This window comes from Cupressus sempervirens, chromosome 1 (assembly GCF_028749045.1).
Source record: "Cupressus sempervirens isolate cs-2001-9-10 chromosome 1, ASM2874904v1, whole genome shotgun sequence".
Lineage (NCBI taxonomy): Eukaryota > Viridiplantae > Streptophyta > Pinopsida > Cupressales > Cupressaceae > Cupressus > Cupressus sempervirens.
Window position 1 is genome coordinate 778,301,449 of NC_143118.1, and position 14,863 is coordinate 778,316,311.

Here is a 14,863-nt window from a genome sequence, read left to right on the forward strand (position 1 = left end):
ATGGTAATCTCAACTGAATAAAATGAGGAATTAACATGAATTGTTACTGAGGAGGAAGTTCATAGAGCTATCTTCTCTATGAAAGCCTATAAGTCCCCAAGAATTGACAGTTTACCCTGGTGTTTGTCCAATTTTTTGGGATGTTATTAAATTAGATCTACTTTGAGTGGCTCATGACTTTTTTAGAATAGGGAAAGTCCTCAAAAAAATCAATAAAATGTTGCCATGGTCTTGAAGGTTAAAGATCCAGAGGTTTTATCCAATTTTAGGTTGATCAGCCTCTGTAACACCACTCATAAGATTTTCTCAAAAATCTTGGTGAACAAGTTAAAACTGTTGCTGCATAAATTCAGTAGGAAAACCCATAATGGGTTTGTCCTGGGTTGTCAAATCCTTGATGCTGCCATAACAACTCATGAAGTGTTGCACTTGATGGAGAAAAGTGGTAATCTGGGTATGCCTTTGAAACTAGACATCTCTAAAGCTTATGATAGGATTAATTAGTTATTCCTATATGAAGTTATGGATAAAATTGGTTTTAGTCAAAAAATTATAAGGATGGTGAAATCGATGGTAGAAAGTATCAACTACTCTATGATGGTGAATGGTTCATCTTGGGGAATTTTGGCAAGGAAAGGGGACTAAGACAAGGTGACCCTATCTCTCCCTATTTGTTATCATGGTTGCAGAAGTTTTGGGTAGGGCATTCTTGAGAAAAATGGATTGGGGTGGGGTTGATTAAAGGCATTAAACTTGCATCCATGCTTCCACCCGAGGTGATACAATAGTTTGTGGATGACACCTTCCTAAGTGGGAAGTCCTCAATGAGAGGAGCCAAATCTTGGAAGTCTGTGTTGGAGATATATGCGGCTAATGTGGGAAATAAAATTAACCTGGATAAAAGTAAAGTGTTGACTTCAAGTTTTAACTTCCTCCCTTTAAGGGTTACCTATGTACTTCGTATGATTGTTCAAAATTGCTCAGAATTTGGCCATTAAATTGGAGAAAATACAATGTAATTTCATTTGGTCAAGAGGTAGTGAGAAGTTGAGGTTAAGCTCAATTAATTGGGATACAATCTGTAAACTATGAAGTAGAGGAGGTTTGGGAGTGAGGAAGATAGCCAATTCGAACAATGCACTTCTCACCAAGATGGGGTGGAACCCAATGAAGGAGGAGTCCAATTGGTGAAATATCATGAAGGCTAAGTATCTTGGGAATCAAAGGTTCTCTCACTGCACCTAGAGAAATGATATCCCTAAGGGATCTAAAATCTGGGGAAATATTTTTAAGAACAGAACCCTTTTGAAAGAAGGTGTTAGATGGGTGGTAGGGAATGGAAATCAGATCAACTTCGGGGAGGACCCATGGCTTATAGGTAAATTGTTAACAAAAAAAAAGTTTGGTCCTCTCTAGAACCATCTTCAAGAGTGAGGGGCGGAATGGTTGCTAATTTTATTTTCCTAGGGAGGAAGTGGAAGAAGGCCAAGTTGTAACAGGATGCTATAGTTTGAAGGGACCTGATAGAAGAGATAAATATTCTACTAGAAGGGTACAAGATCCCGAGAAGGGACCAAAATAATGAATTCATTTCAAAGGCCACTCCAATGGGGGAGTTCTCTATTAAGTCTACCTATAAACTAATACTTTAGAAAATTTTAGAACCCAATCATTGGGGGAAAATATGGTTTAGGTATCTAATACCTAAGATTAATATATTCCGGTGGATCACCATCCATGAGAAAATACTCACTATAGACAACCTCATGAAACAGGGGTTCCAAATACCAAATGGATGCTACTCATGTAAGATGGAGGACAAGAATATTCCCCACTTGTTCCTGCACTGTAGGTATGCTTCCAATGTTTGGGGGAGGATTTTATAGAAGTTGGAGGTAGACTGGGTTTAATAAGGATTTGGAGAAATTTGAGAAGAATTGGCAAGGGCCCTTTACTCACCCTCTCCTTGTTGTTGGAAATATTCTTAACAAGGCTAAGTTACTAAGAGGGGAGGGGTGAATCAATAACTTCTAAAACTTTAATCCAATTAGCACATAATATAATATGAATATTCTAATCTAATTGCATGCATGAGACACTAAAAACATAAAACTATTCATAACACTTTGACACAAAGATTTGGTGACCAAAAACCTTCCAAATAGAAAGTAAAACTAGGGTGGCGATAATATCTACAAGCTTTAGTACTATAGTATAAATTTGGCTTGTTAAGGCTTACATTGATCATGTCTAATGATTTTCCCTATTAGGAGCAATAATGACTGCTAGGTCCGCCTTGTTCTAGAGGATTCACAAACATACAATGAAGTATGCACTCGGTAAAGAGATTTGCATAAGATTGTTAGGCGTACCTTGTTAAAGGATTTTACTAATCCACCTATTAGGATGAAGTAGTAGCTAATATCTGATCTACAACTTAGTTTTCTTAATGAGATTCCTTTAAGTGTATAAATCACCTTGTTGTGATAGATGAACCTTTGTTGCTACTTATACTATTGTAGCCTTTGTAACTCGCACTTTTTGCTCTTCTTTGATGATCACATTTATTCCTTGCATATATTCACAAACCTATTCACATTCTACTCATGCATTCACACATTGGATTTGATACAATACATTACATCTATACCAATCCAATTATACAAATTACAAAGTCGGCCACAATACAAGTTTACACAAATATTACAAAGTCGGCTCAAATGTAGACACTTGGGCTCTGAAGAATGACTCAATGAGGTTCTAATATTTGACATCCATTGTCAATTCTCAGCATCACCATGCACTCCATAGACATGGAGGCTTGGTCTATATTGATCACTTCCAAGTAGTCTTCAATCCAGTCTAAACTGGTGACTCGATAAATAATACGAAACTCATCATATAAATTGACTCTCTTGGTTATCACTTCATAACTTAGTAGATACTATCACCATTAGCTCAGTATAAATTGAGTCACTTGGTTAACACAAAGTGGCTTGATTAACACTAGACTTGCATCACATTAATTGTGAACTTAGTAACCACTACACAACTTAGTTTGCACTAGTAAACTTGGCATACACTGAGATGCTCAGTTTACACTATTGATCTTCACACTAACTATAACTACTCAGTAAGCACTAGAATTTGTCCAAAGGACTCAGTTACAACTATAGAACTCAGCAACAACTGAAATGCTTGGCAAACACTGTTAACTATACAATAAGCTTGGTAGATACTTACAAACTCAATAAGTCTATGTCACTAATAAAAAACTTGAATGATACATCAATAATCTCCCCCTTTGGCATTACTGACAAAAACACTTATTTAGCCAAACTAAACTCAATGAAAAAGTTCTTGAATATCTTTATCCATCACCTTGTGATTCTAGCTCAGTAAAGTGTACTATTTTTGAGACTTTTCAAAATTGGTTTTGTAAAATGTGTTTCTGCACATGGTAAGGCTTTTATACAATATACCATACATACTTTCTATACATCTATCTCACATCTATCTCCCCCATTTCTTTGTATAGCTTATGTCAATTCTTACATTTTCTCTCCTGCAACTCATTATTTCTATATCTTCCCTATATATTCTATGTCTTCTCCCCCTTTCTATTAAATCTTCTCCCCCTTTTTGACAGTAATGCCAAAGATTTATTCTATATAGTTACATATTAATGCCAAAATTAGACAAAAGGTTTGAATTTACCTTTAGTATTATAGCCAATATTTTGTCCCAATTATCTTGCAAGACCTTATATGTGTGAAGTGCAATCTGCACTTCTACTGACAACTCAATCATGTTATCTTCTATGGAGAAGTTATTGTCATGGATGAGGGTTTTGGAATGTGCAAATATGTTTTTGAAGTGCATCCATGTTGGGAAGAATCATATTCTGAATATCTACTAAGGTAGATATGATTCTGACCTCTTCCTTGAGCAATTCTTCCTATAACTCTATCAAAAATTTAACCTTATTGAAATGTACAAGGTTTGAACTAGGATCAAGTTGCAGCTACTGAGCACTTGCGTTGAGGTCTTCATCTATCTTGGACAATTTGTCCTTTATTTCTTCAGTAAAATTTAAAACATCACATACCTTACCAAAAGGTGTTTATACATTTGTACATTAAGTTTCTAGAGAGCCCAAATTTGTAGAGTTTTCTACATGATAGATTGCAATTTTTTGAGCAATGTGCTCTAGCACTTTATTCTCAAACTTTTTCTCTACCTTCTGTAGTAACTTATCCTATCCATCTATATCTTCATTGAACTTTTGTACTACCTCAACTAGCTGAAACAAAATTGGTTGAGATGAATCAACCTCTATACTTGCCGCTTCCACCAAAATATTCTTGGCAGCTTCAATAATTTTGAACTCTTTTTCTTTTTCTTCTCTTAGCCTTTGTTGTTTAGCCTTCTTTTGGAAAAGTTCAACAAATTTCTACGTCTGATTTGGATTAAGTTTGGAAATGTCTGAATTTAGGAAATTACAATTTCCTCATCAAGGTCTATTTCCTCCTCCTTTTCTTTTCCATGGCCTAAATTTTTTGTGCTTGGTCGAGACTTGGTCTCAATTGTCCTTACACTTATTTCTTTCTTACTAGGATTTGAAACAATAGTAGACATACTAGGACTAGCCACAAAAAATGATACTACACTTAATGTAGAAATACCTGCAGTAGCCAAAATTTATGAATCCAAAATTGATGTGTCCAAAACTAATGTAGCCAACATGGTAGAAGAGGGAAGAGTCTGTAGCTTGGTAGATGAAGTGGAGGTCACTTTAGTCAAATGAAGAGTCAATGGTTCCTCTTCCTTTGACTCTTCCTCATCCTTTCCTTCTTCATTTGCACCTTTTCTCTCAGTCAACAAAAGTGTGGAACTAGATTTCAACTTGGTAATTCTTTTCTTACCTTTGTTTACCACCCGAGGGAGCTTTATCTCTAGTTCTATCCTAGCTTTTACTTCATCATATGTAACAAAATATGCAGCCTTGGGATCAACTAATTCATTTACAATTGCCTCAATGATGTCCTTAGTTTCATCAATATTAACCTCATATAAAAGAGGTTTCACCCATGCAATTCTAAGCTTGACTACCTGAATGCATACCTTATCACTATCTACCATGAAACATACATCATCCTTGTAGTCTTCCACTAATTTTCTTATAATTTTGAATCTATTATCCATTTTCTCTCTAAATGCATCAAAATAGTTATCTATGATACTATTGTAATTCTCTCCCATCTTAGTAATTTATACTAATTAATTTTCTAGAGAACTGGCACATCTTTTCTCCATGCAATTGAACCTTTTGAAGGGAAATTTTTTTGAACATATAAGAATAAATAGGTCAAAAAAGAACCAAACTTACATGGGTTGTTCTTTGAAGTCCGACTACTTTCCATGTTCTTGTTGAATTGCTTCAACAGAAGCTCGGCAAGGTCAAGAGAAATATTGTTCTTGACTACCTTGTAAGCAAGGTCAACTGCTTCATAGGGAACACTGTTCAATCAGCTATAGCTATAGATCTTATGTGCTACGATATGAATGTTGAATTTTAATTCCATATTAGTCACACTGCTTATCTCCATGCCTCTACCATCCCATTCTACTAGGGTTTTCTTCTCAAGTTTAGCCTGACCTAAGGTTTTGGTCATTTTAACCTTTGCCAACATTGGGAGACCAATGATTCTATGAATCATCTTTTTCATAATTAAAATTGGCTGCTCCAACCATAACTGACCATTATGCACCCAATTGAGAATATACCTAATCCATTTCACTTTAAATTCATGGGGCATATGAAGAATATGTGTTAACCCTTTTGTCTCTAGGTTTCGATGCTTAAGTTTCAAGACACCATTAACACACAATAGATCTAGGGCTTCATCCACTTCCAAAGTGCCAATATCTTGAATCATGCATGTAAAGTGAGAATGAATGCCATTAATCAACAGTAACTTTGGAGGGATTTGAGACTATGCTCCACTTAGATCTAGGGTTTTGGCAATTGCAAGAGTAAGCTTGAAATCTAGAGCTTTCCATTCACCTTGAACTAGCATATAAGAACCTCGATTTTCCTTGCTACTGTTGCATGCCATCTTTTCTTGGTAGGGTTTGAGAGAATTAAAAATCTTTTGGTAACAATTCTCTCAAATCACTTGGAAGCTTTGAAAATTGAACTACGCAATAGCTCTAAAAAATTCATAGTGAAAATGAATTGAATTCCATTCCTTTTATAATTTTTCCATAAATGGTTGGTATGGATGGTAGATCAAGTTGACAGACTATCATCCACTTCCTTGCATTGATTACTCGACAAACTCTTCCATCATTCAATAACCATATGAAACTTTAGTTACTCTCGAACTCGCTCAGTAGAGTCTTTGACCCAACCTCACTCGGTAATGAAAGTAACTTGGTAATAACTAGTACCCTTTCACTCAGTGATCCCTTTGTATCTTGAATACAGATATGGATCTTTTGTCCTTTCAATTTGGGACTAATTTGAATGTCTTCTTTGGTAACCTGGTCCCAGTTTCTCCTTTGAGAAATGAAGTAGAGATTGTGGAGTCACCCAAGTGACTTGTTCATCATTATTTGAACTTCCATTCTCAGTAGACTTTGGAACCCATTGTTGTCTCATCTGTTTTAGGATGTTATCAACTTTGGCCTTCTTCTCATCTTCAATTCTACCAGTATTCATGTAGTTCTTGGCAAGATGACCAAGTTTTGTACAAATGAAACATCTTTTAGTAGTATCACTTTTCCTCAAATGATGCTTTACACAATTCATTCCAGTGTGTCCAAATTCTCCACAATAATGACATCTACACCAAGCATTGTAGTCCAAACAAAATATAGCTTTCAAAATTTGTTGTGTTGGATTTAATACCTTAGTTTTTCATTCTGATAATTTGTGCCCATGCTTCCTGCATTTGTGACATTTGCCTTCCAATCTTGGTTTCTCTTTGCATTCAGTAGCCTTATGACCATGTTGATTACAACTATAACATTTTCCATTGAATTTTTCTTTTCCATTGCTCCAACATTTGTTTGAACTATGATCTATCTTACCGCAGTGATTGCAAGTAGGTCTTTGATTCTTTTGAGCTCCTTGCTTGGATGATTCTCCTTCTATATATCCAATTCCTTCTTTTCCTTTTTGTCTATAGAGATCTTTCTCATTCAACTGATTCATGTCTACTTGGAATTTCATCATTCTTTCATTGATTTGTCTTTCAAAGTTTAGGTCAGTTTGCAATCTTTCATTTTCATATCTTAGGCTCATGATTTCTTCATTTGCATTGGAAGGCTGACTAGTGAAGTCTTCTTGCTGAAGGGATTGGTGTTGGATCTCATTGTTCTTTCCTTCTATCTCTTCTCTTATCTTGTTCTTCTATTCCATGACTTCACATGGCCTTACTGATTGAATTTCTTATTCTCTTCTTAGTTTTCTTACTTCTTCTTGTAGGGAACCATTCTTTTCTAGCAGTTCTTTGATTACTTCATTGGCTTCATGTGGATTTCTTGAATGAAGGTCTTCAATTATTTCTTCAATGTAGAGATGATCATTCATTTGAATTGCAAGCTATTTTCTTCTTTTTAAGGATTGAGAGATTTGCTCCTTTTCTTTCTTGAGTTGGGCAATAGCCATTTCCAATTCTAGCTTCTCATTGTCAATAGTTTTCTTAAGTCTGAATATCTCCATGGCCTTGATATTTGCTAAAGCTATTTAAAATTTCTCTTGAGAACCATAATGATGTGATACCAATTGTTTGAAATATTCTTAACAAGGCTATGTTATTAAGAGGGGAGGGGTGAATTAGTAACTTTGAAAACTTCTAAAACTTTGATCCAATTAGCACTTAATCCAATATGAATATTCTAATCTAATTGCATGCATGAGAAGCTGAAAACATAAAAGTATTCATAACACTTTGACACATAAACCTTCCAAATAGAAAGTAAAACTGGGGTGGGGATGATACCCACAAGCCTTATTACTGCAGTATAAAGGTGGCCTATTAAGGCTTGCATTAATCATTTCTAATGATTTGACCTATTAGGAGCAATAAGGATTGCTAGGTACACCTTGTTAGAGGATTTACAAACATACAATGAAGTATTCACTCAGCAAATAGATTTGCATAAGACTGTTAGGTCTACCTTGTTAAAGGATTTGATTGATCCACCTATTAGGATGAAGTAGTAGCTAATCTATGATCTACAACTTGGTTTGCTGAATGGGATTTCTTTAAGTGTATAAATCACCTTGTTGTGATAGATGAATCTTTGCTGCTCCTTATACTATTGTAGCCTTTTTAATTCATACTTTTTTCTCTTCTTTAATGATCACATTGATTCATTGCATATATTCACACACTTATTCACATTCTGATCATGTATTCACACATTGGATGTGATACAATACGTTACATATATACCAATCCAATTATATAAATTACAAAGTCATCTACAATACAAGTTTACACAAATATTACACAGTCAGCTCAAATGTAGACATTCGGGGCTCTAAAGATAGAGTCATTCAAGTTTTGATACGTGGCATCCACTTTTAATGCTTGGCATCATAATGCACTTGGTAGTTGTAGAAGCTCGGTCCATACTGATCACTTCCAAGTAGTCTTGAACTTAGTCTACACTGGTGACTCGATAAATACTATGAAGCTCATCATATAAACTTAGTCTCTTGTTTATCATTGCATAACTTGGTATATACTATTACCATGAGCTTAGTATAAACTGAGTCACTTAGTTAACACAGAGTAGCTAGGTTAACACTAATTTGAATCACATTAACTGAGAACTCGGTAACCACTGTACAACTCAGTTTTCACTGGTAAACTTCGCATATACTGAAATGCTCAATTTATACTATTGATCTTCACACTAATTGTAACTGCTTGGTAAGCACTAGAATTTTTCCAAAGGACTTGATAAAAATTGGAGAACTTGGCAACAACTAAAATGCTTGGAAATCACTTTTAACTGTACAATAAGCTCGATAGATACTTACAAACTAAATAAGTGTATGTCATTAATAATAAACTTGACTGATATGTCAACACTTGTCAAGCTGTGGAAGGTAATCCCACCCCATGTGTGCTGGGGTGTATGGAAGGAGAGAAATAACAGGGTGTTTAGGAATAAAGAGAGAGAGGAGGAAGTTGTGGTGGAAAAGATATAGAATATGAGTTGTAGCAAGTGGAGAAAATTGGCATTACCCCCAAGAGAGCTAGAGGTTGGAGTGGCTAGAGGTTGGAAATGGGTGGAGGGGATATTGGAGCTTGATAACTCCAACCTATTGGCAAGGAAAAGAAGTAGATGGGAACCTCTACCTAAAAATTGGGTTAAGCTTAATTTTGATGGTGCGGTCAGGAAGGAAGGCTTAGGGAGGGGAGGAATGGTTTGAGATAGCAAGGGATAGATGCTTTTGGTGTATTTCAGGCAGCTAGGGAAAGTTTCAAACAATACTGCAGAGGTGATGACACTATATTGGGGTTTAAAGTTGGTGATGAGAATGGGGTGGAGATATGTGGAAATTGAAGGTGATTCCAAAATTATCATAGAAACTATTAAAGGAAATATGGAAGAAGGGTGGGCTATAAAACATGTAACAGAAGATATTAGACACCTATTAGCCAATTTTAATAGGTTTAATTTGAATCATATATTTAGGAGGGAAATAGTGTGGCAAACAGTATGCCAGCATTAGGCCTAAAGGCAAAAGGACTAAGGTGTTGTAGAGAATTTAACATCTTGCCAAATTTAGTAAGAGACTTGGTGAGCCAAGAAATAAATAACGATGAATCCTAGCTAGAGACATATTTTAAATTTTTGCATCATGCTGATGAGTTGGTAGAAAGGACAAAGACAAGAAGGATAGACGGCTAGGAGTTAAGGAGATGGTACTGACAATAATAAATTTGCATGGCCCAAAAAAGAAAGATCTTTGAAGTTTGAAAGGAAAGTTTTTAAATAATTTTCTTATGTTGTGCTCATACGCTGGGCAGAAAAATGTTCAAGTTTTAAATGGTTTGAGTGTTTTGGGAATGATGGAAGAGATTGGGAGGAAGATGGTGGCATTCGACACATGAATTTAACTTATACTAAGGACACTAATATTATTTCTAATAATAATGGCCATTATTGTAGCCTAAGAGATTTTTGGCTTAAGTGTGGTTTCATTCTTAGCAAGTGTTTCTGGGTCCTAAATGGAAATTTGCAGAGATGGGTGGCAACCTTATGTGCATTGAGCCACCCATGATTGAGGAGACTATGAGGAAGCTGTTGGTGTGGTATATGCTAAAGGAAGGTGGATTTGTGGCTTTTATGGAGGCTCTTAATGGGCATACTGAAAATTGTTCCATGCAATTTGTTAATTCCTAGGAGGACAATAGAGTCATGATAAATGGCATATCGTTCCATATCTCTGAGGAAGTCATTGCTTTGGTGACAGGTTTGGCCATGAAAGGAAAGAAGTGGCAGAAGGTGACAAGGGTAGCTAATGAAGCGATTCTGTAATGCTTCTTCCTAGATGGGGAGGAACCTATTCAGCATAGAGATGGTTTTATATGGTAGAAGCTCCCTAAGCCATGGAAAGAGGTCTGTCTAATGTTGATGAAGTACCTAACGCTGGAAGGGAGGTATAGTGTCTATTATTACTACCACTTTTTCCTCCTAAATCATTTTTGACACCGTGATTTAATTTCCATTCCTTTTTTTTTGCCACATGATTTAGAAGACACAATTACTAATGTAAAAGAAAAAATGAGAAAAGGGTTAAATTTTACAATTTTACATCAAGGGTTAATTTTTTATCTGTATTAGTTTCACCTTACCCTAGTCCCCCCTATGATAGTAGAGGTTGATATTCTGGCTCATCCCAACCCCCATCCCCAACTAGTTTCCCTTGGATCATGGGTCCCAGAGCCCCCACCCCACAACACTTGCCTAGCAGATACCCTGTGGAATTAAAGTCCACTCCTCTTGGAAAAAAAGGGAGACAAGACAAAGGGAAAGAGAAAGATCTAGTGGAGCCAAAGGAGGAGGGAAGAGGGGGAGGAGGAGGTTAGGAAGGTTAGCTAAATCTAATGCTAAAAGGAAATTGAAAGAAGGGGCCTCACAAGAGGAGGAGATGGATTTGGAAGGTACAGTCCACCCCCAAACAAAGAATGAAGGAGAAGGCTTCGACCTTTAGAGAAGGGAGAATGGAGGAGGAGGAAGAGGAGATCTCATATTCTTCTTGGTATGGCTCAGATGAGGGGTTGAAGGAGAGAAAGGAGGTGTCACATGTTTCGGCAACCATCATGCTCGGATGTGTAGACTTAATGAGGGACTAGTTCCCTAATACAATGGACAGAGCTCCCTCCCCCATAAAAATTTCCTCCCCTATTAAGGCTTTTTCCAAGGATAATGCTAACCCCCCAATTGTGCAAGAAGTTACTATGATGCAGGCAGATGGTTTTCCTAGTGACATGAAGGAGGTCAATGTGGAGATCATGAAGAAGGCTAGCAGTGAGGTCTAGGAAAGAATTCAAGCACTAGAGAAGAGAATGTGACTACTGACGAAGTTCACTATTAAAGTGACACATGTTGTTGCCACCACACTGAACCTGCTCAAGGATTTAGAGGGGGACCTCCCAAAAGAGGATACAAAAATGTTGTTTGACCTGCTTGTGGAAGATTGGGCTAACATCCTCCTGGGGAAGAAAGAGGCTAAGAAGCCTTAATGGTTTTTTCTTTTTTACTTTTAAGCTATTAATCTGCTATTTTTTGAACATGATGGGGTTTAAGGCTGTCATGCCTTTGTTTATATAAAACTGTAGCTTTTATGGTTTTTACATAGGCAATATGTATGTTAAGTCTACTAATACTCTTTTATTTATGGATTGAAGCCTTGTTTTTATTTTATTAAAGTGGTAGGGGGTAGTTTTGTTTGATGGTTACCTACTGGTAGTTGACTAGTTTGATTGTTAAAGGGCCAACCCCCTAGTTTTAGCTACTTTTAATTCAAAAACAAATAATAAATAAAATCAAAACATCAGAAATATTGAGTTTATGAAAATAGACTTACTCTTGATACAAAATAATACAACTCTCTGAACTCATAATTAGATATGCGAGAACAATAAATATTTAAAAATAGAACTTTACCTAAACAATTCTATCATTCACCTTTACACAAAGGAGAACAAATGGAATAAATTTTAAAAAATAGAATATGCGAGAATAATAAATTTTAAAAAATAGAATATGCTAGAACAATAAATTTTTAAAAATACAATTTTACCTAAACAATTGTATCATTCGCCTTTACACAAAAGGGAACAAATGAAATAAACTTAAAAAAATAGAATATGTGAAAACAATAAATTTTTAAAAATAGAACTTTACCTAAACAGTTTTATCATTTGCCTTTACACAAAGGGAGAACAAATAGAATAAATTTTAAAAAATAGAACTTCACCTAAACAATTCTATCATTCACTTTTACACAAAGGAGAATAAATGAAATAAATGCTTTGAGTCGGTCAAATAAACTTGTTTAAATGCACGATTAATGATCCTGATTTTATCTATTTTGTTGTTTTTATGTCTACAATAAGCAGGAGCCATCTATAATCTTTTGACATTTAAAAAAAAAAACTATAATCTTCTAATAAATAAATCATATTTTTATTTTTTAATCTTAAAGAACATAAAATCTCCAGAGATTATGTAGAACCTGATAGATCAAATAGCAATATTTTCCCCCTGATTTTAATACATAATATGTTAAATGAAAACAAATCTGTAACCGAGTTTAAAGAATTTGAGGAATATCTCTCCTTAGAAATACACTAGAGATGATTTCATATGCCTTCTGAGTAAGGTGAGCGGCATCAAAGAAGAGATATTTGGAAGCATCCGGGCATGTAAACGGACTCAATTCATTGCATAAGAAGTCAATTTCTACGGTGCCCGTCGCACAGCAACCCCTTGCAACCAACTCAAAACCTGCCACGTAATATAGCGTCACAAGATTAGACATATTGCTATACTAAAACATCTATGCACCATCAAATTTGTATTATGATTAATAATGAGAATGCCAAATACCATATTTGCTAGGGTTTGCAATGATATCAGAAACCAGCTTGTTATAATCGAGAGCAATAATTTGAAGCATAGGAAAAGAAGATTTCAGTCCATCAATTCTGGCATTTAATCCTGAATTGAATCCATCTGCAGCTTGGTTTATCTCTTCATCACATGACCCTCTATTCAAAGAGCTTGTAAGTGTTCTCTCTACTGGTAGACATCCCAATGGAGGAAGATTAATCAATGCAAATCTAGTGGCACCCAGATCGTATAATTCCTGCACAAATCAGAATTCACTTGTAGATATGTTTGGACACGGCCACTCGTAAACATCACACATTAATCAACTTTGACTATTTAACACTTTTAACCTAAAAATAAAGCTTTAGTACCTAATGTTTAAGTCATCAGCTTCCTAAAAATTAAATTTAAAGAATAGAGACTAAGCTATGAGCATGCCTTGATATAATCCGTATATGAATTCAAGAGAAAATCTGTATACTCTGGAACACTGAATTGTAGTTCACGAATTGAGAAGACAAAATAGTTGGCAGCAAAGTCATTGGAACCTATTGCGATGAAAAATATTGCTTTGCCAATTATAGCACTGGCCTCTTCCTCACCCACCAATCCTACTATTCTCTTTCTATATTCTTTAAAATGCTGAATTTGTTTCCCAAATGATATCACATTCTGCGCACATGTATACAAATTCCTCTTATTAAATTAGAGTTTACAAGATGCATACATTAGTTGCACATTCATCATTTTCCTACAGCTGTATAAAAGTCCCATGAAACATTATAATATTAGATGCTTACAAATGCTGCTTCTGTGAGATTGTCTAATCCTGAACCAGAAGATGCAAAGCAAACACCAGTTAGCAAGTCTTGGGGAGTGAGCAAAGGGTCCAAATATGGGGGCAATAATTCCTTGACTCCAAGTCCTTCAGCTGTAATGAAATAATAGAATTAAAAATATCATGAAATTAATTTGGAAATGAGTAAACATCAATCTCTCAAGTAATAATACCAGTTTTAATGAACAAACAACAATAATGGTGTCATACTAAGATGAAGTTTTGAAATATTTTTATTGGCAAGTTGTAAGGCAATAATGCAGTAAGGGAATATGTAAGCTTTTAGTGTTACCAAAGTAGTCAGACATGAGCTTTCCATTCGAGAACCTTCCTGTTGGAATGCCATCTATAAAGTCTCTTCCATATGGAGGAAAATCACTAGTCATTATTGTACCAATAAAATCATTATTCCCTGTATCTCCGTAAGAATCCCCAAGCATAAAAATAGCAGGCACTTTCTGTCCTCTGACAATCAAAACGTAATCACAATGCTGAGCTAGAATGATAATCAAACTGAAATATACAGAGAACAAAACCAGGAATTCTGCCCTTGATTTCATTGCCACTTTTTGTGCACTCTTTGAATTGTAGTATGTAGATTGACTTAAGACCCTTTTTTGAGGTGAATTGCCAACAATGGAAGAGATGAAAGATAAGCTTACACAAGGCTTCGTTTTGTACGAGTTCTCATTCACCAAACAAGATGCAAATCCATGGCGGTGTAGGTGGCAAATTTAGGTGAATGAATAATGAATCTTTATGAAGATTATGGGTGGTGGCATTAAAGATCAAGAAAATAGTTGTAAAATTTATTTTTATGTTGAATGTAAATGTTTATGATACCTATGTTTAAGTTCGGAACCTCATTCACCTGTTTCT

At 35.5% G+C, this 14,863-nt stretch overlaps 1 protein-coding gene across 1 annotated transcript; it reads right to left on the reverse strand.

The window, feature by feature from the left end:
- Positions 1–12,705: 12,705 nt before the first annotated feature.
- On the reverse strand, positions 12,706–14,625 carry LOC149580184 (GDSL esterase/lipase At4g26790-like). Its single transcript, XM_089813082.1, has 5 exons — positions 14,277–14,625; positions 13,947–14,077; positions 13,585–13,818; positions 13,144–13,402; positions 12,706–13,041 (listed from the first exon to the last, which is right to left on the reverse strand). The coding sequence occupies exons 1-5, from the start codon at positions 14,542–14,544 to the stop codon at positions 12,848–12,850; spliced, it is 1,086 nt and encodes a 361-aa protein (XP_089669208.1). The 5' UTR covers positions 14,545–14,625; the 3' UTR covers positions 12,706–12,847.
- Between the last annotated feature and the right edge of the window lie 238 nt (positions 14,626–14,863).